We start from the raw sequence: 25,255 nt of genomic DNA, 5'->3' as shown, positions 1-25,255 counted from the left end.
CAGGTCAGCATTAGAGACCTCTCAGAGCGGGATCCAGACCCTTCACCCTACTTGTTCTCAGGCATTCACAGGGTACCTCACAGCCCAGATAACTGAGCACTGTACAGGAGCCCCACGCATATCTCAGCTTGGGCAACAGGACAGCCTTGTTAGTACCCTTAGGCCAGCAATCTGGCTGGGTTGACTGTACAACAGGACACAGGATATACAAGGGTCAGGGGCTGCACAGCAGAGACATCCCTGTTGACTGTGGGAAGCAAGTCCTCAGGGAACCTGGAAGAGGCTTTGCTCTAGAAGCAGAACTTCTGGTCTACCAGGACACACTTCCGGATTGACAACACTTCTCCACACACTTCAAGATATTCACAGTTGCTGAACACATTCATAAATACACAATTTTATTTACTATTTCCAGGGGAAACTTAGGCATTAAACTGTAAGCTGATAAAATATGGATACCTAAAAAAGTATAAAAGTATAAATATCCCCTTAGGATTTTAGTGAATTAAGTTTTAATATCATTAAATTAAAAAAAAAAAAACAGAAACAAAAAACCCCAGAAGCCTATCTATTGTCAAAGTCATAAATCAAACAATGCTAAGTGTCCAGCGACTCCCCAGAGCATTCCCCATGGCCAACAGCAGAGCTACTGCCCCAGAGTGTGCTGGGGAGGACAGGGCTGCTGAGGCTCAACCAACCCCATAGACAGGTTTTTATGAATCATTAAGCCACACATTAACAACATACAACAGACCTTAGGAAAGGAGGAGGTCGGTCCTAGATGCTGGAGAACTTGACTAATCAGTTACTGGCAGAGGAGAAGGAAGAGGGTCTAGGCAATAAGTTTCCGGAAGCATTTGAAACAAGCAGTGTCAGAGGCCCTGGCCTGCACATGGGCAGCCATAGTGGTCAGTTTGCACAGCTCCCTTGGGAAGGTCAAGAAGCACAGAGCTTGCTTGCTTGGGCCAAGTTTGTGGCCTGCTACAATCCCCTAACCAGCTGAGAAGGTCTGTTTCAAGCCAGCAGGCACAGCCTCTGCAGGAACCTTAGCAGCTCCAATGTCATATCAGATGAACAGAGCCCATGCAAATTGTGCAAAGTCCCAAACACTCCAGAAATACGAGAGAAGAACTGCATAGTTATACAAGGAAATGAGAGCCAGTGAGAAGGAGACATGTTTGCACTGTAAACATCCTGAATGCTTAACATGACCTGGAGTGTCAGTTCCAGAAGCCAGGTGGACAGGCCTCCCGCCCCAGCCTCCATCCCAGGCACAACAAAGGCACTGGTAGGCGCCAGCTCCCCCATGAGCCCACAGGCGAGACATATGAGGCAAAACCTCTATTTATGGGAGCATAAATGATTTAACAGATCAATCCAAAATGTAGCAACACTTTTAGGCATTTCTAAAGAGTATAAACACCGGGTGGTCTATCCACACTTTAAAAAAGGGATACAAAGTCCTCTTGCCTGGAAAATACAAATTAAGAAGCCTTGATGATCCTGGGCCAATCTGACAGGCCAGAACAAGAGCCTGGCTCTGAAGGAGTAATGTCCAGGGGTGGTGCCCAGAAGTAGTGATAACGTGGAGGCCACCTTTGTCAGGAGCCTCAGCCGAGGTCGAGAGAAATCAACCAATCATGCCTGGAGGCAGAGCAGCCTCCCTGACTCAAGGATGTGCGCCTGGTGCTCAGTCAGCGGTGAGAAGGCACCCACCCTCAAAGCCACAGTGCACTGGACAGGAGTTGCGGCGGCTGCCCCTCCCTCCTGGCAAGGTCCAGGCTGCTTGTTGCAGACTGTGTGTAGCACCAAGGACCCTGTCCTTCAAATCATCTTCAGGAATGCACGGGCTGGTTAGCAGCATCCTGCCTCAGTCCCACGTAGCACTCAGAAAGAATAGTGAGACCAGAGACTGCTGACCCAGCCCTAGCTGCTCCGGGTGGGGACGACTGGCCTGACAGCTGGGCTGTCTCTCGCCACCCACATCTGAGGCAAAAAAGGATCCACACCCAGATCTCTAGAGAAATGATCAAAAGCAGGTTTCTTCTCACAGCCATGCTTTTTGCACATGGCGGTTCACTTTATCTTGGGGAAAAGAAAATCATTTCTTCAGCTCTCCGCATTCCTCACATCCTTGAGCCCCGTTCTTGCAAAATCTGAAAAATATCAAATGTAGAGTGAGCATGTAGGCTTTGACCAAGTGCCCTGTTTAGAAAGCAGAGCCCAGCCGGGCATGGTGGTGCACACCTTTAATCCTAGCACTTGGGAGGCAGAGGCAGGCAGATTTCTGAGTTCAAGGCCAGCCTGGTCTACAAAGTGAGTTCCAGGACAGCCAGGGCTACACAGAGAAACCCTGTCTCGAAAAACCAAAAACAAAAAACCAAACAAACAAAAAAGGAAGCAGAGCCCAGACTTCTTGTCACAGAGTTCAAAGGGAGTCCTTAACTGTAGGCCAGGACCTCAGCAAGCTGACATGAGCCTTTAGGTCCCACCAGATCAACACCAACATCCCATCCGTTAATGAGAAGTAGGTCTGCACCCTTTCACTGGTCCCAGCCCTCTGCTGAGCTCAGAAAGCCTTCCCAAGCAACGCCATGCTGTGGATGCCTTCTGTATTCAGTCTGCTAACCTGTGGCACTGCTGCCTCCTCATCCTTCGCTCCCACTCTGGCTGGAAAATTGTCCTGGCCTCCTTAACTACTATACTGCAGTCAGCTGTAATCTACCCAGCTGGATGAAGTCCCTGGCGGCCTCTTTAAACCATGCTGGGGTTAGGGCTGGGGCTGGGCTATGCTACTAAGTCAAAACCTATAAAATGAGCATCGAGTAGCCTCTAAGGCTGGGATAGGATAGGACTCCAGGCAGGAAGCTTCAGAGCTGAGGGAACCCCACAGGTAGCCACTCCATAGCAGCTGTCAGAACTGTGGGCAACCTCACTCTTCTGGGCAGTAGGGAGATCTGGCTCTGGCAGGCTCTGTGCCAGGACTCAGGAGAAGAGCATGTTCTCTCAAGCTGCCCCTGCACACCCCCCAACACCCTAAAAACCATGTGTGCCCCCAGGACAGCTCCACTAAGAGCTGTGGGAGGGAGGTGGAAACCGCCACTCTAGCACCTCAAGGAACGTCTCAGGTCTGTGAAAGAGTGTTGTTCCCTAGTCAGAAAATGGCAAGCTCCACACGATGGGTAATTTCTCAATTCTCCAGGACACACGGAGGTAGTAACTCTAGGTGTTACCTTCTTGTCTGAGTAACCCTCTTACTGAACAGCCAAGACCTTGGCTACCACTAACCCTGAGCCAAGGAGAATAAACACAGGTGAGGGTGTACATTGGCAGAAGTGGTAACGGAAACAGAAGTATGAATCCTGCCTGTGACAGCAGACCACCGACCCACATGCTGGTGGTCTGCGGCACCGTCTGCCATGGACAGTGCAGGACTACCTCCTGCATGCTCCTGCCTTTCTGTCTCCACAGGGAGGCAGACAGCTTTATCCATGATCTCTGGACAGCTCCACTAAGAGCTGTGGGAGGGAGGCGGAAACCGCCACTCTAGCACCTCAAGGAACGTCTCAGGTCTGCCTCGTGGGTACCACCATTTCCTTCCCACAAGCCCAGAACTTCAGAGCTAGAGTGAGCAAAGCACATTCTGTGAAGACTCTTAGGAAGTCTGGGGCTCGAGAAGACGCCTGCCCTCTCTCCAGGGCACTCCGAACGCGTCTAAAGCATGGCACCTCCTGGTGACCATCTTCTCCAGCCAACCTGATGGCAGTTATGGCTCCCTTGAGCGTCTGTCAGTCCCACCATGCTTTAGGTTGGGTACCTGTCACAGCTCACACCCAAGGTGGGTCACAGTTGAGAGTCTCCTCCCCAGGTGGCTGCAGACCCCTCCAGAGGAATGTTAGAACTGAGGAGCTGACGCATAAACCACGCACCTGACTTCAGACACGGAAAAGTGAAGGGGACAGGAAATTTCTCTCAGTATGGCTTCTATTATATCCTGTCAGTTGGGTGTGATGAGACACACCTAGAGCCAGCTACTGAGGAGGCTGACACAGGAAGATTAGTGGCTTTAGGGGTTTGGGACCAACCAGCCCCGGCAATAAAGCCAGACCCTATCTCTTAAACTTCATGTCTCCTTCTACCTTTTAAATGTATTTATTTATAGACAAGGTCTCACTGTGAAGCCCTGGCTGGCCTGCAACTTACACAGATCTACTTGCCTCTGCCTCCAAGTACTAGGATTAAGTACTAGTATGTCTCATACCTTGCTCTCTTAACTATTATTATTATTGCTGTTGTTATTATTGCTATAATTATTAATGTAATCTATGTACACGTGTCACAGTGTGTGGAGCTCAGATAACAACCTTCAGGAACTGGTTCCACCCTTCCATGGGTTCTGGGAAGTCACAGTTGGGTCACCAGGCCTGCAAGACTACCCACTGAGCCATCCTCCTGGTCCTGTTTTGGTTTCTGTCTTTGGAAAAGGTTTCACTACGTAGCTTAGGCTGGTCTTGTACTCAGAGTCTTCTTGTCTTAGCCTTTTAGTACTGGGATTACAGGAATGCATCCCTGTGGCTGCTTCATGGTGAACTCTCTTAAAGGGCTAGATTTTAAATACGTTGAGTGTCAAGAGACAATGGCTGAAGCTGCTATATATAAACTTACACAATGACTTAAAAGTAGAACTCTAGAAGGCAGGTATGATGGCCCATGCCTTTTATTCCAGAACTTAGGAGGCAGAGGCAGGCAGATCTTGGTCAAGACCAGCCTTGTCTCCATAGCAAGTTCCAGGCCAGCTAGAGCTACACATAGTGAAACAATGTCTCAAATGAAAAAGACATACTTAGTCTCCATACTTAGTTCCTCCCTGGATACTCCTTGCTTCTAAGATGCCAGCCCAGAGTCTGGACGGCCAGGTGTCTCCCCACACTTCCTGTGTACTGAGATGCTGAGGGCAGCAGCAAGTGTTCCATTGTCAGGCAATGCTCATGTTCCTCAGGCTAGTCTTACTCCTACCAACCCAATGGCAAGGGTCCCTGCACAGGAACCAACAGGTGGGCCCTGTTGACATAACAAGCCACTCAAGTTCTAGCATAGATCTGGTCTTCAAGAAGTAGATTGGGTTTTTTTTTGTTGTTTTTTGGTTTTTTTGTTTTTGTTTTTGTTTTTTTGAGACAGGGTTTCTCTGTATAGTCCTGGCTGTCCTGGAACTCACTCTATAGACCAGGCCGGCCTCGAACTCAGAAATCCGACTGCCTCTGCCTCCCAAGTGCTGGGATTAAAGGCGTGCGCCACCACGACCGGCCTAAGAAGTAGATTGTAAGAACAGGCTGAGAGGACCTTTGTGGAGGAGGATGTGGGGTTGGGGTAGGGGAGGGGGTGAGGCCCTGTCTAATCCTAGTGGAGATGGGTGCAAACCTGAGTCCCTGAGATGAGAACAAAACCCCATGGGTTTTGATGTTTGTTGTGTGTGCCAGGGCTCAGCAAATTATGTGAGCCTATGATCTCGTGACTAACAAAAAGGCCACCCAGAGGCTGCAGGAAGAACTGAGTGATCACTCACTGCTCAGCCCCAGGACACTCCTGCGCCCACACCCTCAGCCTCACATGACCCAAAGCCGCCATCTTGCCCATGGCATCCATGGAGGGACACTATGAACCCAGCAGCACCAGCATTGAGCAACACTCTCCACCCTCGTCCCTCCCACGGGATCTATTGCAGATACACAGGTACAGCTAGCAGAGTTTCTGCCAACTACAGGACGTATAGGAACACAGAGGAGGGATGGAGGCAAAAGTCACCAGGGGTTATGGGAAGGAGACTATGGTGCTGGGCCTACTTAAAGGGCTGCGGAGCTCACCGTGACATTTATGCTTAATCTGAGTCACTGCCTTGGTGCCTCATCTCCTCTTGGTCACTCTGGTGTGAACGCAGGAAGTAAGGAAGAAGACAGCTGTCAGCCCAGCCTGAGCAGTGCAGGCAAGGTACTCACTTGCCTGGGCCCTGCCCCTCATACTCACAATCTTCTTGACTCCTCACACAAGCTACAGCCCCACAGCCCTAACAGCCCTTATTCCTACCATTCTCACTTGAAACAAAAGACTGTGGCAGTACATGCTCAGGGGACATCTATGGACTGGGTTCAGTATGAACATGGTAGCTGCTGACCATAGAGGACCTATGTCTCAAAGGAATCCAGTGTTCTCAGAAGGATGGCCCAGTGTGCGCGTGCTCCCGAGCTCCTCTCCTCTCCATCTGGCTCTAGGGGTCCCACAGCTTTTGGGCCCCAGAATCTACTGCTGTCAAGCACATTTGGAAACTCTATTATTGCTCTATTTCAGAGCCACATACTTTTGAAGTGAGAAATAGGGAAAGAGACTTGGGGCCATGCCCAAAGACTCCTCACAGTCCAGAGCTTGTCCTCTTGGCAGCTGTAAAGCCATGGGGGACGAGATCTGACAGAGAAAGGTGGGCTCTGCTGAGTTTCATTATGAAAGCTGTAAATTTAGGGAGAAAAAAGCTTTAAAAATAAATATATGAAAGAGTCCTGGCACTGTTCACAGACAGGAATGCCCTTCTATGATTAGTTCAGAGGCTCTAGAAAGTAGGCATGCCTGCTTGATCTAAGACACGGGAATTTTGTCCTAGGCCAGGTGCTGGGGCTCTGGCCCCCAAACCTGCTACTAAGCCTGAAACTTGCACATCTCATGACATGCTGTGCTGGGGCAGCAGTGGAGGAGCAGCTGTCCCTCTTCAACCCTTTTCACCGCTCATGGTCACACAGAGGCTAAGGACAGGAACTCAGGAGGTTCTAAAGGTGTACTGTATCAGCCAATGGCAAAGATACCTGTCACATTACAATGTGGGCTAATGTGGGAACACTGCTGAGATCCAACTAGTATGGTTTCCTGGAGATCCTCTGGGGAACTCTGCGCCCCCCACCCTGCACCCCCATTTCTTAAGTCCTCACCCTAACGCTCAGGAAAGGCTAAATGGAAAGCTCTAGAGAGACAGAAGCCATCTGTGGGGCCAAGTTGCCATCAAGTCTCTGGGTAAAGCTCACCATGTCTGGCCTATTCTTTCCCAAACTCACAAAGCCCCCCCTGGCAAGCCCCGGGCCTTACCATGGTCACTGCGACCTTAGATTCAGCCTACTCAAGGCCTTAGACCCCCAGGACCCCCTGAGCTGACTACAAGGCTCTACAAGCTGCCAGCAAATGACCCCAAGGCCCAGGAATCATCCAGTCCAGCCCAACAATATACACTGTGGGACACGTGCAGCTGTTGGGGGCCAAGCTAGAAGGCATTCAGGGGAAAGGTCACCAAAACTGGTTACTTGAGAGTAATCTAAAAGTAGATGAGGCAGGTTGCATCCTCACCCTTGGCTAATACTGCTCTCTTCAGGAGGGTGGGACTGAAGGACAATCCCTTTCACACATTAAAGCAAATGTGAAGGAGCACTGGTGTGCAGCTGAGGCAGCTGCTGTGCTCTGAGGAGCTGCCCTCAACTTTTGTCCCAAGACTTCCCTTGACATCTAAGGCTGTTTCCAGAGAAAGCAGCCACAGTGACAGACCTGATATGGATGCTCAGACACCTCCAGGAGTGATTCTGTCCTGTGGCTATGGAAACACATGCTAGAGAGGTGCCTCTGTCCTGACACAACAGGTGGCTTCGTGTGAAGATGTTTAGCCATGGAAAGACCTCACAACTAAGAGTTTAAAGGGAACAACAAAAATCAGTGAAGCAAAAAGAAGAGAAAAGCTAGCCCCAGTGCCTGCCCCAAGGACCAGGAGGCCCAGTCCTATGGCACTCACTCACCTTGGCTTTCTCACTTGGCTCACTGGTTGTGCCGTATGGAGTGTTGTGCAGCTCCTTGGAAACCACACAGAGGAACTCAGCCTGGTCTTCATTTCCATAGTTGTAAGAGGAGCCAATGCTGACCAGCTGGAAGGGAGATACAGCCTGTGACAATGTGCAGTGGCTCAGGTGTCCCTGGCTCTCAGGAGTAAGAACATGGCACAAATTGTGGAAGCTCAGGGAAATGAGAGCTAGCTTTAGCCAGAAGATTTTTCCATAGAACTAGCAGGAAGCAAACCCCCAGTGCACTGTACTGTAGGAGCCCACACCTGCACCCCAACGTAATTGCACAACATGCTGGGACAGGCTCTCTGCAGATACTGAGCATCTCTTGATGCTCCTGGCTGGGCCCTAGGGATGATGACAGATTACCCTGGGCGGGCAGGAGGGGAGCAGTACACAGGTTAAGGTAGGGGAGGGAGAGCTGAGGCCAGAGTTCATGTACAAACACCACTTGAGAACCTATTGCTGGCTGTCCCTGTATCTGATAGCAGCCAGCAGCCCTCCTTGGGTAAGCAGGACCTCTGCAGACTAAGTCTAGTGCCCACCTGGGCACTAGACCCCCAGGGCTGTGCTGGGAACACAGGCCAACAGCATTGAAAGCCTGGAGCACTGAGTGCCTGATCTTGCACTTCTATATGGCCGCGCATATTCTAACACGCCTCATAAGCCTCCAGGTCACCATGTATGCTACTTGGGCCAGGACCTTGTTCATTACTCCAGTCATGAGTCCAAGACAAAGCTCAACACAGACATCAAGCACTTTTGTTCTTTTAAACACAAAATAACTCAAGGGAAACCACCGAGGCCATAGCAAGGATACCAACAGCACAGTGAGGAAGCAGGAGTGGCTCAAAGGTCACTCAGCACTGCAGTCTCTGCTCATGTGTCATACATCAGAAACAGAGGACAGGAGAGAAATCTACCACATGGGTAAGCTACTAGCCCCAGGGCTGGGGCCAGCAATGGGGACAAAATGGTTGGAAGGGGTGGACCCCACCAGGTGAGGCCGACCTGGATCAGGTAGCTGTGTGAGGTCCCCCACAGACTCTGTATCCCCACCAGGCAGCTCTATTTTGACCTAATCACTGACCTCTAGGTGATCCATGGTTGGACTGGCCATCTCAGATGGACTGAGTTTCATCCTGGATCCCTGAAAGTTTGTCAACTCAGCGCTAGCCCCACGTGAGGAAGTAGAGTGTAGCTAGATTACTAGCAGCGTGACTCAGAAAGAACTGATAGCACAGAGGTCCAACCATGGTGACTGCACAAAGGTCAGAATCGAGGGGAAAGAGGAGTGCTTGTGCTCTGGGTCTAGGATCTTCTAGGACAGCTAAGGACAAAGTCTTGAAGTTGGTTATGGGAGGAGACTCTCTTCCAGCCAGAAGTCACAAGACAACAGAGCAAACGGTACTTGGCTCCAAATGAGGCGACCCAGTTCACAGATCTAGAAAGGGTGACAGCTGCTTTCCAGAGCCCAGCCTTTCTTGGACCACATGCCAGGGACATGATGGGTAGGCTCCTGCCCAAGTCTCTAATGTGATTCTGATAGGGTCTGGGCACAAGACACATGCATACTCAGCCCATAAGACCCGCCAGGCCCCCAGGAGGACAGACATCTGGCAGCACCTGATGTGTGTGTAGACTGGAAGCTCCATACACAGTGCTGGACATGACACACAGCATCCTCAGTGGAAGAGTTGGCATTAGAAAACCACCACAGAGTTGGAAAGGATAGGGACTAGGTAATGGTCCCTGGGACCTCAAGATTCCCATGAGCCCCCACTCATCACCTGCTCAAACTTCCAGCCGTCTGACATCGTGGATACCATCTGTGTGAGCTCCTCCTCCTGGCACTGCAGCACACGGTACACATGCTTCACTGGCATCTATAAGGACAAATGCACCATGAGATCAGGCTCCACCATGCCCCAAGCACTCTTAGCCTTATACCATCACAGGGCAGTGTTCAAGGCAACCTTACACATCCACACAGCCAACCTACAGCCTCAACAGCTGCTACTGTAGCTTTCTCGTTCCCCTTCAAAAATATTTCTACTTCTAAATTCCAAAATAAAATGAGTCATGTTCCTGAAATCCTCAGAGCGCCTGTGGCTAGATATGAATATACAGAAAACCTTTGTATGTTCCATGCAGGGCTACACAATCTCCCCTGCCCAACAGGGATTTCCTGGGCAGTTCCGGATAGACTTTGGTCTTGAATGTGGGATGAGAGTCAGCCAAGAGACAAGTCTGCTCTTCCAGGGCTACCAATATGTACAGCACAAGTAAGGGTCCCAGGAGCTGCTCCTCAGGTGGGGCTTCATGCTAGTGGCAAACACTGGCTTTGCTGTCACCCAAGTGCATCGAGTGACAATGGCTGTCACCTGTGAGGCCTGGCCCTGCCAGGAGGCTCTTTTCCCTCCACAATGTCGATAGAGACTGAAGTAGTCCAGATGGTTCTGAGTGGGACTGGGATAAAGGGGAAAGAAGAGGCCAGCTGAGGGGGATGGGGAATCTTAGAAGTTTTCTAAGGCCCTGATAATGAGGAGCCTCCTCATTATCTGGCTGCTACTAAGGCAAAGCTTGATCAGACGTGCATATGCTCCACTCCCAGCCATCAGTGAGCCAGAGAGACCCGGTCTAAAGGCATGCAGTAGGAAAGTGCCTGGGAGACAATGGGAGGGCTTTAAGTGGACCAAGCCCGGGTGTTGCCAGCATTCACTTTGTAAGCTGGGTGAGAGGGCATAACCTCTCTCAAGTGCAGAGCTAGCTTGATGATAAGACCAATGCTGAGACCTTCCTCAGAGGGGAGGCACTGCCTACCTCACACAGTACTCACAACACACACACATGCTGGGCAGCAGAGGTCCCGGGAAGCCCACCTCCTCCCAGTGACTGCACAGATGCCCAGTATCTGTGCCACCTACCTCCCAGCTCCTCGCTGCTCTCCTCTCTGCAGTGCTGGCCATGGGCCCTTGCACTGGCAGATCAGGTCTTGATATTCTCCCGTCAGAGCCTCCCTCTCTCCCCAGCAGGCCTGCCTCCCTCTCCTCTGTGCATTCATCACACAACTTCCACAGAACTGCCTATCTCCACTGACGGCCCTTCATGGCAGACATGGCAGATGAGGAAAGGAGCAAGGCCTGGGGCTCCAGGATGAGGATAGGACAGTTCTGGTCCAGGGTCACACACAGAGAAGCCACACCTGCTTATACAGCAAGCCCAGAAGCTACAGGCAGATTAGTCACCCATCTCACCTGGGATATTTTGCTGTCTCGTTCTCTAATTTTGTCCTTTACAAGTTTTATTAGTGAGGTGATATTGTAAAATTCTGCTTCTTCCAACACTCCTGAAATAGAGGTTAAAAAAAAAAGTGACTTTTCTAGATCAGACCAAAGCAGATAAGTCCCTCATCCCCACACCCTGTCCCTAACCCGAGGTTCTTGTGTCGGGCTTATCCTAACATCCTCACAGACCTTTCAGTTCTCTGCACTCAGCATAGGACTGAAAATGCCAGGCAGTTCACTAGACATACTTACGGACTGTCACTACAGGTGACACACGGAGGAAGGATACTGGGTCTCAGCCCACAGATACTGGGAGATAACTGACATTTTTTTCTGCAGCTTGGAAGGTGCCTGTTTGTGCTACTGGCTCTTCCTGTTGAGAACCTGAAGATGCCAACACAGTGTGGAAGCCATACACTCCGGCATGTGTCTCAGTCACAGACACTGCATCTCCCTGCCCAGAGTCACTCCTGGCTCCAGGGCTTCCCCACAACCTGCTATCTAATGTTCCACACGTAGGACCCAAACTTCCCAGAAAATTAAAAGTAGATTGCGAGAGCCCTGCTTTAGGGTCTCCTCATCTGTACAGCCGTCTGCATTTCTTTAGCTTTCCCACTCCTAAAGAGAAGCTGCCCTGGACCAGGTCAGCGCAGAGTAACCCATGGCAGGGTAACATGGGAGCGGTGGGGAGGGCAGAGTCAGGCAATGACGGATGAAAAGCTGCCAGGCAACAAGCATAGATCATACAACCCCAGAGCAGAGCAAGGTCTCCATGTAACAATCCACACAGTACCTAATGAGACCCTAAAGAACGAAGAGACATGGTAGGAGTTTCTTGGCTCCTTCGGCAATGCAGTCCCTCACTGAGGCACCTTTAAGTAACCAACCAGCACGTCTACGAGGTACCAGTGCAGAGCTCCTGTGCCTGTGGAAAATGGACAGCTTACCTTCCTCTGCGAGGTCTTTGTTAATAACCAGCTTTCCATGTCTCAAGTAGTTCAGTACAGGTCCAAAGTAGGTAGGATCTCTGTCGATTAAATAGGCACCCGTTTCATCCTGCAAAGAACAAAATGCTGTCAGTTCTTGTGTAGACGCTATGCTGTCTAGGCCAGGATGGCTTTTGGCACTGCCATGTAACCTAGGCTGGCTTCGGACTTGTGATCCTCCTGTTTCAGCCTCCTGGGTGCTAGGATTACAGGTGTGTACTACCACACCCTGCTCAACTTCTCAGACTCTGGAGACTCAGGTCTGGGCAACCTACTCTCCTTGTTCCAGAGCATCTTAGAGCGGAGATCTAAGAGTGGGAGTCCAGGGCTGGAGAGATGGCTCAGCGGTTAAGAGCACTGATTGCTCTTCCAGAGGTCCTGAGTTCAATTCTCAGCAACCACATGATGGCTCACAAGCATCTGCAACAGAATCTGATCCCTTCTCTTGGTGTCTGAAGACAGCTACAGTGTACTCACATACGCAAAATAAATCTTTTTTTTAAAAGATTTATTTATTTATTTATTTATTTATTTATTTATTATTTATTGTAAGTACACTGTAGCTGTCTTCAGACACTCCAGAAGAGGGCATCAGATCTCAGTACAGATGGTTGTGAGCCACCATGTGGATGCTGGGATTGGAACTCATGACCTTAGGAAGAGCAGTCAGTGCTCTTAACCGCTGAGCCATCTCTCCAGCCCAAATAAATAATTCTTTAAAAAAAAAAAAAAGAGAGAGAGTGGGAATCCATGCAGCAGTCCACTGGAGAAAGGACTTCTAATGCTGAGCCCCAAAGCCTCCTATAGCAACAAGTAAAGCCTGGGGCAGTGGCATGTGTAAGTGACCACACAGGCACCTTCATTTCTTGCTGAACCATGGTCTCCAGGCTTTCCCAAGTGAGTACAATCTCTAAAGAAATCCTTCCTCTGTGGTCAGCGGTCTGTGACTCTGAGCCATCTGTAGGACACCACATGCACCTGCCTGCTGACCCTGACAGAGCGGGAGCCCTGCTTGCGGACTACCATCCTCACTTGTTCACCACAGCTACCTCCATGGAGGACATCTCCTGCAGTACAGGGCACATCCAGCCTCAGGTCATCTTTCCTATCATGCAGACCTGTTGAAAACACATCCAGTATGAGAGCCACAGTCCTGGTTGGAGTCAGAGGAGGTGTAGCACTGGGGACTACCAAAGAGGGTGATGCACAGAAGCTACAAGGACACATCCACACCCAGGGTGTGGGCCAGTGAGTTTCTGTCACACCCTATTCCAGACCTGCCATAGAGTGGCTGTATTTATGTGGGGGCTGCTAGGTCCAACAGGGATGTAGTGCAGACCCCCACAAGCTGATAAAGGGTGAGGCTTCCACCACCAATGCAGCCTCATAGCTGCTTCTCAGATAGGCAGAGACAGGAGCCCAAAGGATGCAGTGGCTCCAAGGTCTCTAAGGCTCGGCCACCACCCACTTTCCCATCAGCAAGGCCATGCATGCCAAGTACCAGGAAAAGGAAAGGACTCCATAAATCAGTACAACACAGTGGCATCCCCGGCCAGAACACTGTCAGGGCTCCTGTAGATACAGACCACGGGAAAGAGCTGTACTCACTGCCCCGAGGGAGCAGCCAGCCAGTCTAGGCACATGTGTGGGGTTCCTGAACCCCTTGGATGTAGCTGCTCATGGGTAGCAGAGCTCACAGAGGTCTCAGCCACAAAGCAATAAGCCTTCAGAGGCTGTCTTTGCAGACATCTATTTCTATATTTGGGGGCAATAACAACTAGTGTTTTCAAGGGTTCTTCCCAACACCCACAGGCACAGAATGATAAAAACTTGGTTTTCTCAGATCAAAGGGAGAAACCTGAGCTGTGGCTGACATCAAATCACCGAGGACTGGGAGACAGGGATGATGAAAGCCAGTGGCTTATCCTAAGTTCTTTCCTCTTCCTGGTTCCCTGTTCCACCTAATGTGATTGTCCTTACTCCCTAGCCCTCCCAACTTTATACTCATCCCCTCATCTAAGGACAACAGGTCACACTGCCACAGGGCTCTCCATTCTGCCCCTGTCCTTTATTCTTACAGCCATGGGGTGAGGTGGGGGTAGGGTGCCTTCCAGCCTCTCAGTCTTCTGGACCGATCACCCAAGCAAAGCCAAATGGAGGAGGCCAGGATTCAGAAGGGTTGTAGCAGTTATTCCCACATTACAGGGAAAAGAATGAGCTCTCCATTCTGTTCATGTGGAAGTGCCCCCTGTAGTGTGACATTTCCACATCACCATGCTCAGGAATATTCATAGCACAATGCCCCCCTGGACAGACCACTGGTAGGTCAAAAAAACAAGGTCGTGGGGTAGGGCTCATCCTGAACAGGATATTCTTGGGGCCTCTCTTGTCATGCTGGCCATGGCTTCAGAGTCCAGTCTCCCCTGGCAACAAGAAGCCTTAAGTCTTCATGAATACTAAGGTAGTGAGGGGGGAAGGAAGGAGAGGGAGAAGCAGGAGAAAGCTGTCTATTAAGCAGCCTCGCTCAGCAGCCTCCTGGAGGCTTCCAGAGTAAGTGGCACAAGACTATATGAAAGTGACCCAGGCCTCCCCAGCCCTAAAGGATGAGGTATGGGCCATTAATCAGAGGAACCATTAGCATTGGATTTGCTGGCATTGGTACTCGGCCTAAAAACCATCAAGTGGTACTGAGTCTCAGTCCAGCCATGTTCACTTTCAGAGCCTGGCCAGCTCATGTGCTGGGTGTGGCTGGCTCTCACTGAACATGCCCTACAGGAGGCAGCCTTTTGACAAATGCTTTGAAAGATCTTCCCTCTAACCCAAAGCCCTTCTAGCCTAGAGAAGGACACATCTGACCAGGGGCCTCTTTTCAGGCAAATGATGAATTAGGATGACACTTCTCAGAGTACCCGACCTGAGATCCTGGCCACAGTGTGACTGTCTAACAGCAGAGTGCTGTACTCTGTCCAGTGTTTCTGTCTTAGAGCTGAGGGCTCACCGATATCCACTGAAGTCTTAACTACTAGTTCCAGAAGTGTCAACATGGGGACAGCAGCCCAAGGAAACTTCTTACAGCCTCAGACTCTTCTAGCCAGTATCCTGTGCTTGGAGCCCAGTGTGTTTGCCTTAAACCCAGCCACAAAAGAAGGGCAAGCCATGTACTTTATGGGAATCTCTATTTGCATCCAGTAAAAAAGCACTTTAGATGTGGAGACTTCCAGAAAAACAAGATCAAAGTAATTCAAAAGTTTTGCTGAGCCAGGCTGGTGGGCAAGAACAGGAACCTGAACATAGCCACAGTCCTGTGTGATTTGTGACAGCCCCAGCACCAAGCCTCCTGGTCACCCAGGCAAGCAAGCATGTGCTGAGAATGGCAGGAAATGGAAACAGGGAGGTGTCAGGCAGAGTCTTAGAGACAGCAACTGTCACCGGCTGGAAAGTAAGGCTGTGGCACAGATGAGGCAGTGTGGCCTACACTGTGCTATGTCCAGAGGTATTAATTTCCATAACCAAAAGCAACCCGAGGAGAAGGGGTTTACTTCAGCTCACAACCCCACACCACAGTTCATCACTGAAGTCAGTCAGAGAAGAGCCTCAAGCTGGACAGAAACCTGGAAGCAAGAGCTGATACAGAGATGGTAGAAGAGTGCTGCTTCACTGCTTGCTCTCCATAGCTTGCTCACCTCCTTTGATAGCACCATAAACCACCAGTCCCGGGGAGGTACAACCCCAGTGAACTGGGCTCTCCCACAACATTCATTGGTTAAGTGGGGAAACAAAAACAAAAAAACCCAACCACAGGCTGGCCCACAGGCCAATCTGGTAGGGGTATTTTTCTTAAGTGAGGTTCCCTCTTCCCAAATGACTTTAGATTGTTACAAGCTGATACAAAATTAACCAATGGGGCTGGAGAGATGGCTCAGAGGTTAAGCGCATTCACTGCTCTTGTGAAGGACCCATGTTTGTTTCCCAGCACACACAGTGGCTCACAACCACATGCAACTCCAGTCCCAAGGGATCTAATGCCCCCTCTGGCCTTTCTGGGCACCAAGCATACACACAGGGCATATACATAATGTAGACAAAAAATTAATAAAATAATAAAATACATAAGCCATTTTAGCCAGGCAGCGGTGACATATGCTGTTAATCGCAGCACTCAAGAGGCAGAGGCTGGCAGATCTCTGTGAATTCAAGGCCAGGCTAGTCTATTGCGTTCCAGGGACAGTCTGAGCTACGCAGAGAAACTGTGTACTGAAAAAACAAAGTTAAATCAAAAAATAAGATTAACCAATACAATTGATCAGCTGTCAACTTGACACACAAACGCATCACTGTTAAACCTTTCCTTTCTTATTGTCCCCAAGATGTCATTAATACCAAAATCACAATATAAGACATATTGCAAACTTTTAAAGACCTAGTCTTTAAATATTCAAACTTTAAAAGTCTTATCTCTTTAAAATATTCATAATATCTCTAAAACTCCAGTCTAGGCTCACACTTAGACACTCAGAGGGATCAAGGGAATTGGAGGACCATTTCCTCCACACCGAGGATCTCAGAGCTCTCTGTCTGGCCAGTTTCTTCTGGTGGCCACTTCCTTTAAGCAGGTCAGCTGCCTAGATAGCCACCGACCAACGGAGGCCAGAGTCTGAAGAGAGACAGAGGAGTATGAGCACCGCTCACACCAAAGTCCTTAGGAGCTGTCTGTGGGAGCTCTCAACTGCACAGTAAGGGCCGAAGTCCAAGGTCAAACCCCAGCTTTCCACCATGATACACACGGCATTGCAGGCTGTATTCATGTCTGCAAGGCTGTGTTGGGAGACTGACAAGTAAGTCTCCGGCACTGCGGCCCCAGCACTGCAGTCCCAGTGTTGGTAACATAGCTTAGGGCCTCCAGTCTCACACAGAAGACCAGGAAACGCAAATCCAAATACAAGGCTTCAGGAAGATGACTGACTGTGGATATTGTTATTATATTATTATTATTATTGTTTGAGGCGGTATCTTCCCATTATATAGCCTTAGCCGACCTTGTTCACTGAGATTCACCTGTCTCTGTCTCCTGAGTGCTAGAATTAAAAGTGTGCTCCTCCATATCAGGCCCCCGAGAAACTATCAAGATGATGACTACAGTAATTTGGGTCAAATGAGGCAGGGACCCCATCATCAGCTATGCTAAGAGCACACAAGACTTGGAAGGAAACCACTTCTGAAACCCAGCGGACTCAGAGTCACTAGGACACAGCCACGATATGTCACTGGATACGTCACTGGAGTCTGTTTCCCTTCTTCTCTTCAGTCCTAACATGATTTAGGGGAAAAGCCAGCCTGTATTAGTATGGTGGGAAGGTTTTGTTTTTCCACAAAAGTGCCAGAATTAAGGCTGCTTTCTCCACAATCATTTGCCTCTACCAACCCCTCCGGCACTTCTCAGTGGATCTGTGTCTGACCTACTTATGGCAGCACTGGCTAGAAATATGGCATAAAAAAGGGATCAAAGACTTAGCTTTGAACATTACATGAGAGCCGACTCTCCCACACATACCCACCAGTCCACATATGTGAGACAGGTTGCCGATGCCCAAGTCGACACCGAGTGGGCATAATGTGGAGGCTGAACCCCAAGCCTAAGCTACTGGCCGCTGAGCCAGGCAGGGCAGTTTTCAGGCCTCAGAGGTGGTCCCCCCACATCAAACATGCTCCCACATGTGGAGGACTAACGCCACAAATTAATTGCTAAAGGAGTTAGAGATAACCTCCAGAAACAAACCTGTCTCAAGTCTGTATCTCTGATGGGGAAAGGCCTAGTAAGAGGATGGTCATTATTCATCCAATCAGAACTCAGTCCCAGCTGTAGTCCTTTAGGGCATGATCCTAACGCAGCATCTTGATTCTGGAATAGCATGCAGACAAAGACTGAAGTCACTATGCCTCAGGCAAGCCTCTAAGTTGAAGATGCAGGTGGGGAGTGTCATGGAAGGTGTGCAGTAGTTCCCTGACTCATTCGCAAGACTCCAGTGCACCTGCACCCATCCCAATGGAAGGTTCAAGGTGCAGCCACTAGAGAAGAATTAAAATTAAGAGTAGAGTGTTGTGAACTAAATCTGGAGAAATACTCCATCAACTGTCCCACTAAGTCAAACGCATTGAATTTTGTATGTGCCAACACACATAATCAACCTACTGATGAATGCTTAGATTTTACTCTGAAATTACCCCTTTCCAGTGATATATGCACATATAAACCTTTATTTCTACTTTCTTGATTTGCTTTATATTTATTTATATTTGTCATACCATTGATCCAGAAGAGGTCTTAGACATCACCAATTGCAATGGGGAAACTGAGGCTCAGATTTGTAGTGAGGTGGGAAGTGCTGACTCCTGCTTCCAGGCTGCCTCCCACCCCCCAGCTTTTCCAAGTGCACTGAGGTAAGGAGGGCTGAGTTCTCATCTCACTCTCCTAGTGGAACCCATGCTGCCCTGAGTTCACCAGACCACCAAACCCACCCCAGAATGGGGGGCTGGGGGTGGGGATGGGGTGGTGGGGTACAGCACAGAAGGCAGACCTGAGTGAGATTGGGTAAGGGATGTATGTGTCAGGGCTACGGCTCACTGTGACTCTTACTGTGGCCTGGGAGATCACAGTAAGATTTCAAGAGTCATGACTTAAGGAATGTGTCCCTGCCCTGGATTGCACATTAATTACTCCTGTCCCTAGTTGGGAAACAGAATTGGGGACACTGGTAAAGCTTGCAAGATGTGAGATTTGTGAACTGGACCCCACAAATGAGGCTTTTGAAGCTTTTCATGGGACCAGAATGCTTAGAATTCACACAGGGCAGGCTCCTTGAGCTGACTCTGCTGTAATGTCCTAAGAATTTACTAGACAGGAGCCTTCACGGGGAGAGACTTCCCAACTGCACAAGAGCCCACCATCTGTGTAAATAAACTGCCATGAACATCTGCCTCGTCACGCAAGGGTCCTCTGCTTTCCGGGTTCCTTGGGTGGTCTCCTCCCTAAGTATGCCGGGTACAGAAGACACACACACACACATCTCCCCACACACTGCCTCCTTTCTGCCAGTGAGTGTGTATTTAACAGGTTACAGCTATCATCAGCCAGACAGTAGAGAAGAGAAACAGGAAATATGACCAGGATCTGGACCAGGTGTGCCCAAGGGAAAGCCTTTTGTGGCTCCAGTCTTCAAACCCTGAGCACTAGCCTCTCCATTCTGGCTAATTCTGGCCAGGACAGCCCAAGCAGGGGTTCACAGCTCACCTGTGAAGTCCCCTCGGCTATCTCCAAGGTTATGATCCCATCAACCTCAAGGTGACTTCTATCCTCCTCATACACAGCCATATGGGTAAAGTGAGCATTGAACGCTCTCTTATTCTCCTGCCTCTGCCTCCCAAGTGCTGGGATTAAAGGATCAAAGAGCAGGCCTCCAGTTTCTCCTTCTCTTCTTTCCCTTCCTTAAAGGCTGTCCAGCACCCGGGAGCACTTACCTTTCCTCATCTGCTTGAATAATCAACATCAGCCCACAGTGAGCAGCTGACCGTCTAGGACTCATTTGCAAAATTAGGCCAAAAAGTGTAAGGTCAGCTGCTAAGCAAGAACCCACCAGAACAAGGGCAGTGGTAATGCTGGGGGCACAGCCACTCTGAGATGTCTTGTGAGCTACCTCAAAGCCATCTCCGTGGGCACCAAGTGTTGCACCAAAGCTCCATAGCTGTATTTCCTAAGCCTCAAGACATCAAGCATCGTATAAGAAAACACAGTGCTCTGCTCCTTCTCATAGCAAGCTGCTCCTAAGCAAGGCCTAATGAGAGTCAGCTTGCGCCTAAACAGGGGCAGTCCACTAGATTTAGTCACACAGACTGTCCCATTGGCTAGTAGCCCAGGTATGCAGAGGAGAGAATCACCGAAAAAGCAAAGTGTAGACAGCTCTGCAAAGGAACCACTGAGGCTGCACTGAGGCCTGGGAAGAGTGCGTGCCGTCCTCTCCCAAGCCTCTGCCCCTAGGGCCAGGAGCAGACTCTGAGAAGGGCCTGGTTGGCAAATATCTTGGCCTTATTGTTTTCTTCAGTCCTGAATGTCCAGAGCCAAAGCATCCATCCCCCACCTGTAGGGGATGAATAGCTCCAGGCTCTACGAACACTTGATGTGGGAAAGCTGGCTGGTAGCCAGAGTTTCTGATCCCTGTGTCAAATCAAAGCTGGACACTGCCATGCTGGACAAGCACAACTGACCTACACTAGTAGTGGACAGAAAGAAAAATGGGTTGGCACCTGCCAGTCACCCCTGTCACCTCAGAGGATACCCTGAGATCCTCAAAAAGCTCCAACTCCTCATGAGGTGACAAGTCCCCTTGGCCTGCTCAGGACTTCTGAATGAGGAACAAACACTGACAGAGGCGACCAGACATAGTGAGAACAGGCACCAACTGCAAAGAGTGTGAGGGCACAATATCAGGATACACTATCAGGGCCAAGAATACTCACAGCCACATCCGTAGGCACCAAAGAAGCCCACGTGCGCCTTAGATGGCCACTCACAGGCTGTGGCCGATGCAATTCTGCCCAGTGCCCAGGCTGCTCACAGGGATGCTGCTGGCTAGTTTCTCTGATGGAGTTACAACAGCTGCCATTTATACTCTAAGTAATCCCCACTTCTCTTGCCAAGCCACTGATTCAAAGACAGTTTCCCCACCTACAGCCCATCCCTTAGTCTATAATATTCCTTTCATATGTTTCTAACCCTAAAACTCACCAGCACCAACTGCACCCAAAGTGGATACATAGAAGGGCTGTAGGGACCTGGCTATAGTAAAACACTTTCCAAAGACCCACCTGGTATAACTAGGTCTACAAGCTTAAAGCTGGGACGGTGGCCCTATTCCAAGGGCAGAAGTTCATATGCAGGTAGCATTTTCTCTAGACATCCCTTAGTCCGAGACAGAACTCTGTAGTTCAGGACAGCTTCCAACCACACAGTATTTGCTGTTTCCCTTCCCCCTGAAGCACTGTCACACTAAATCACAGGCCAGTTGAGCTACAGACAGCAACCCTGTTTTCAACACACCATGGGATGCTGAAATATAACCAAAATGGATCAAATACCAAGCCTTTGCAAAGCACTTCCCATGAACAGATTACAAGTGTCACACCTGGCCTGTCCCCAAGGATAACACTGGAGAGAAAATGACACAGAACGGCAGATGCTCAAATGCACAACACAGCCATAGTCCCGCTGGAGGGTGTCCCAAGAGGAAGTGAGAATTCACTCAGGCTGTCTAGAAAAAGAAAGGGTAGTGAGCTCAAAGCTAGCCCCTGAAATAAGGCAAAGGTCTAGGGATACAAGGCATGGTATGTGCAGTAAGTCCTCACTCTGGGCTATGAGGACACGGGCCACAGGTACAGCCCAGAGGACTGGATAGAAAGCTGAGAGGAGTCAATAGGCCCTGAATGCGTTTGCATTCTCTATGCCCTAGCAATCTGTCCACATCTTTGGAAAGTGTCTTCCAGACACTGGTTTCCCCACAGTAACTCTTGGCCTAACCCAGACAACAGTCTGCCTCTGGTGCTCTCCCATGGTCATGAAACCCACAAAGCTCCTTTGGGAACTTCTTCTCTTAAATCTCACCCATCTTGGCATCACATTCTACAAAGGTAAGCACTCAGTAAACATCAATCAAATGCCAGAAAGACTCTCCCACCAGGTCCCTGTTAAAGTTCAACTCTAAGGAGTGTTTGTCAGGTATCCTTTCCTTGACCTTAACTATGAGGTCAGAGCTTTGAGAGCTTTCCACGTGAATCAACATCCTGTTTATCTTCCATCATGTAATTAATGGCCCCTTCCCTGTTACCACCCCTTCCCTTCTAACCTCTTTAGGATTTAATTATCAAGGTGGAATCGCTTGGGACACTCTTTCATCAGAACCTGGTTGGGGGTGTGGGCACAATGCAAACACAGAACATTTATAGATGTTCACATTTGAACACTATAGTAACACAGCTAATATGAATTAGAGCGACTCTTTCTAACAACTTGCCACTAAAGCAAACACTATCAACCCTGGCACCAAGACTGTATTTACTGTATTTTTCTGGAGACATGTAGCCTAGACTAGCCTCAAACTCCCAATTCTTCTGCTTCTACCTCCCAAAATGCTGGGATTACAGGTGCTTGTCATTATGCCTGGGGATTATTTTATTTTTATGATCTGAATTGTGGCTTTATAACTCAGAAATCAAATGTTACTTAAATAAAATTTAGATTTATTTTACATTATGTGTATGAGTGTTTCGGATGCGCATGCCTGGTGAGGGGTCAAAGGAGAGTGTCAGACTCCCTAGAACTGGAGTTACAGATGGTTATAAGCCACTAAGAGAACGTCTGGGAATCCAATCCGGGTCCTCTGTAAGAACGTCAAGTGTTCTTAACCACTGGGCCAACTCTCTACTTCCTAAATAATAAACTTAAAAAAAAAAACAACTAAAATATATTCTGATAATCTTCCACTGCAATAAAGGAAACGCACACATACACACAGACAGACACACACACGCAAACACACACATTTATTTACATGTGTGGGCACACAAGTACCATAATAGTACTGAGAAGTCAGTGTACAACTTTCTCTTTATTTTTAATTTTTTGTTTGTTTTGTTTTTGAGACAGGGTTTCTCTGTGTGTGGGAACTCACTCTGTAGACCAGGCTGGCCTGGAACTCACAGAGATCCATCTGTCTTTGCCTCCTGAGTGCAAATTAAAGTGCTGGGATTAAAGACGGGCACCACCACACCAGGCTTTTTTGTATATGAAATTTTAATGACTCATTTTATGTGCATTAGTGTTTTGCTTGCATATGTCTATATGGATGCTAGATCTCTTGAAACTGGAGTTACAGAGAGCATGGTGAGCTGCTTCATGTGGGTGTTGAATACTGAACCCTGGGTCTCTCTCTGGAAGAGCAGCCGGTGCTTTCATCCACTGAGCTGCTCTCCAGATGTTTTGTTTTGTTTTGTTTGTTTGTTTGTTTTGAGTCAGTGTTTCTCTGTGTAAACCTGGCTGTCTTGAAACTTGCTCTGTAGACCAGGCTGGCCTCAAACTTATATATCTTCATGCCTCTGCCTCCCAAAGTGCTTGAATTAAAGGCGTGCACCATCACTGTACAGCTCAGAGTTTAACTTTTAACAGTCAGTTTTTTCCTTCCACCTTGTGGATCCTAGAGACTCAAGTTTTCAGGCTTGGTTGGCAGCAAGTGCCATCTCATCAGCACAATAAAGATAATTTATAAAGTAATCTTAAAAGATAGTAAAATGAAGAGATATATTTGACTTTAACTATGCTGAAGTCAAACAGCCCTAACTACATTGTTCCAGTGCTAAGTAAGCAAAAAGACACCAGAAGCCAAGGGCCAAGGCTGACTTAAAATCTGACTTAATACACCAGACAGGGATGCTTGGGTAGAAAAACAAGAATGACTATAAATGCCTACTGTTTGAAAAACCAATAGTAAAGTACACACCCTCACTATAAAAAGGAAACAGCACTGACAAAAGCCTATTTCTATCTGTCAGACTTCTGCCATTTTCTGGAAAGTCAATCCTCTAAGAGTGAAGAGATTTGGTCAACTCAGTAATGGTAACAGCTGGGAGGAAGAATATGAAGGACTACCATAGCAGTATCTCAAACTCTAACTTCTTGATTATTTTGCAGTAACTCAAGAGTTCATTTCCTGGTCATAATGCCAGGCCTCCCTCACTGAGAAGGTGCTCTGTCAGGCCGTTTAAAGTGCAATGGGCTCGATCTTTCTGGAAAACCTCCTGAGTAGCCACTTTCAGGCTGGCAAGGTACAAAATCAAGCACCATCATGTAGGCTGAACCAGAAAACTCAGTTAGTACAAGGCTAATAAACTGCCTGGGGGGGGGGGGGGGGGGGAAGGGGAGAGAACGATTTGTTCCTAAGTTTCAATCCTGCACAATACTGATTTATCAGGTATGCAGTACGACACACAACTTTTGTAATGATAATAATTGAAATACTTTCTATTACCACAGGTATTAACAGTATTAGCGTTTAATTAAAGATAGACAAACCACAAACTAAGCTGGAAATCCCTACCCTTTTCAAAGGCGGTGGGGAAATGAAGTCTGAAAAGGAGATGGAAAAGGATTCTCTACCTGGTCTCTTTCACAACCCTAAGATTTTTTTGACACCTGGCCCCGAACATGAACTCAATACAAATAATTCATTTATTAGAAGTAAACACCTTTGAACATTTCTACTCAGGTGGTACCTTCTAAGAGATGCCGTGCCTGTCCTTATGAATGAGAAGGATGAAGCACACTCTGCAAGTCACTGGAAAAAGGGTAGTCACTGTGTCAACCCCCATGGCCTACGTTAATTTAGACGTCTGGAATGTGAAAAGACCAGATGAATGCAAAGGGTTCTCAGGTTCCAAAGCCAGCAAATAGTTGGGCGGTGGTAGTCACACACCCTGGGCAAAAGAATCTGGGGAGAAGAAAGTAGGGCCACAGCAAAGCTTGGGTCCTTCTCGACCGAAGAGTATAAAAGGAGAGAGAGGCACTGTTAAACCAAAGGGCCGAGGCAGGTGGGTACCAGAGTGCCATCCTCCCTCCGGCCCGCTCCGCCGGGCGCCCTCATTGTGGAGAGGTGTGTGTCGCGAGTGGCGACTAGGGCGGCCAGACCCCTGCTGACCCGCGAGGCCCTCACCTTGTCCGAATCTAGGTCGGGGTCCGCCTGGCACAAGCGGTACAGGAAAGACTTCGGGTCCCTGCACAGCGTCTGCCGGGTGGTGAGGAAGTAGGTGCCGCCGACGTTGAGCCGGACCCACTTGGACACGCCACCAGGACGCTGAGCCAGGGCGCCCATCCCAGCGCTGCAGCGGCGGCACAGGCCGCCCCCCAGCCCCGCCCCGAGGCCGCTCGGAGCCGGCGGCAGCAGCTCGCAGTGATTCTCCGCCATGATCCTAACAAGCCCCGCCACAGCGGCCCTTCGCCGGAAACGTCCGTTCTTTAATACAGCCCCCCCGAGTTGTCCCGCCCATAGGTACGCCCCAATAAAGTGCCCGCCCAGGGCTC

General features: G+C 49.1%; 1 protein-coding gene across 1 annotated transcript; it reads right to left on the bottom strand.

Annotated features, from left to right (window-relative positions):
• Positions 1–381: 381 nt before the first annotated feature.
• Positions 382–25,198, bottom strand: Kctd5 (potassium channel tetramerization domain containing 5). The gene is made up of 6 exons (XM_021149134.3): positions 24,888–25,198; positions 12,097–12,205; positions 11,120–11,211; positions 9,653–9,748; positions 7,821–7,946; positions 382–2,156 (listed from the first exon to the last, which is right to left on the bottom strand). The coding sequence occupies exons 1-6, from the start codon at positions 25,137–25,139 to the stop codon at positions 2,127–2,129; spliced, it is 705 nt and encodes a 234-aa protein (XP_021004793.1). The 5' UTR covers positions 25,140–25,198; the 3' UTR covers positions 382–2,126.
• Between the last annotated feature and the right edge of the window lie 57 nt (positions 25,199–25,255).

This window comes from Mus caroli, unplaced genomic scaffold (genome assembly GCF_978045245.1).
Source record: "Mus caroli unplaced genomic scaffold, Mus_caroli_1 scaffold_18, whole genome shotgun sequence".
Lineage (NCBI taxonomy): Eukaryota > Metazoa > Chordata > Mammalia > Rodentia > Muridae > Mus > Mus caroli.
This window is presented reverse-complemented; position numbering and strand designations above follow the sequence as displayed.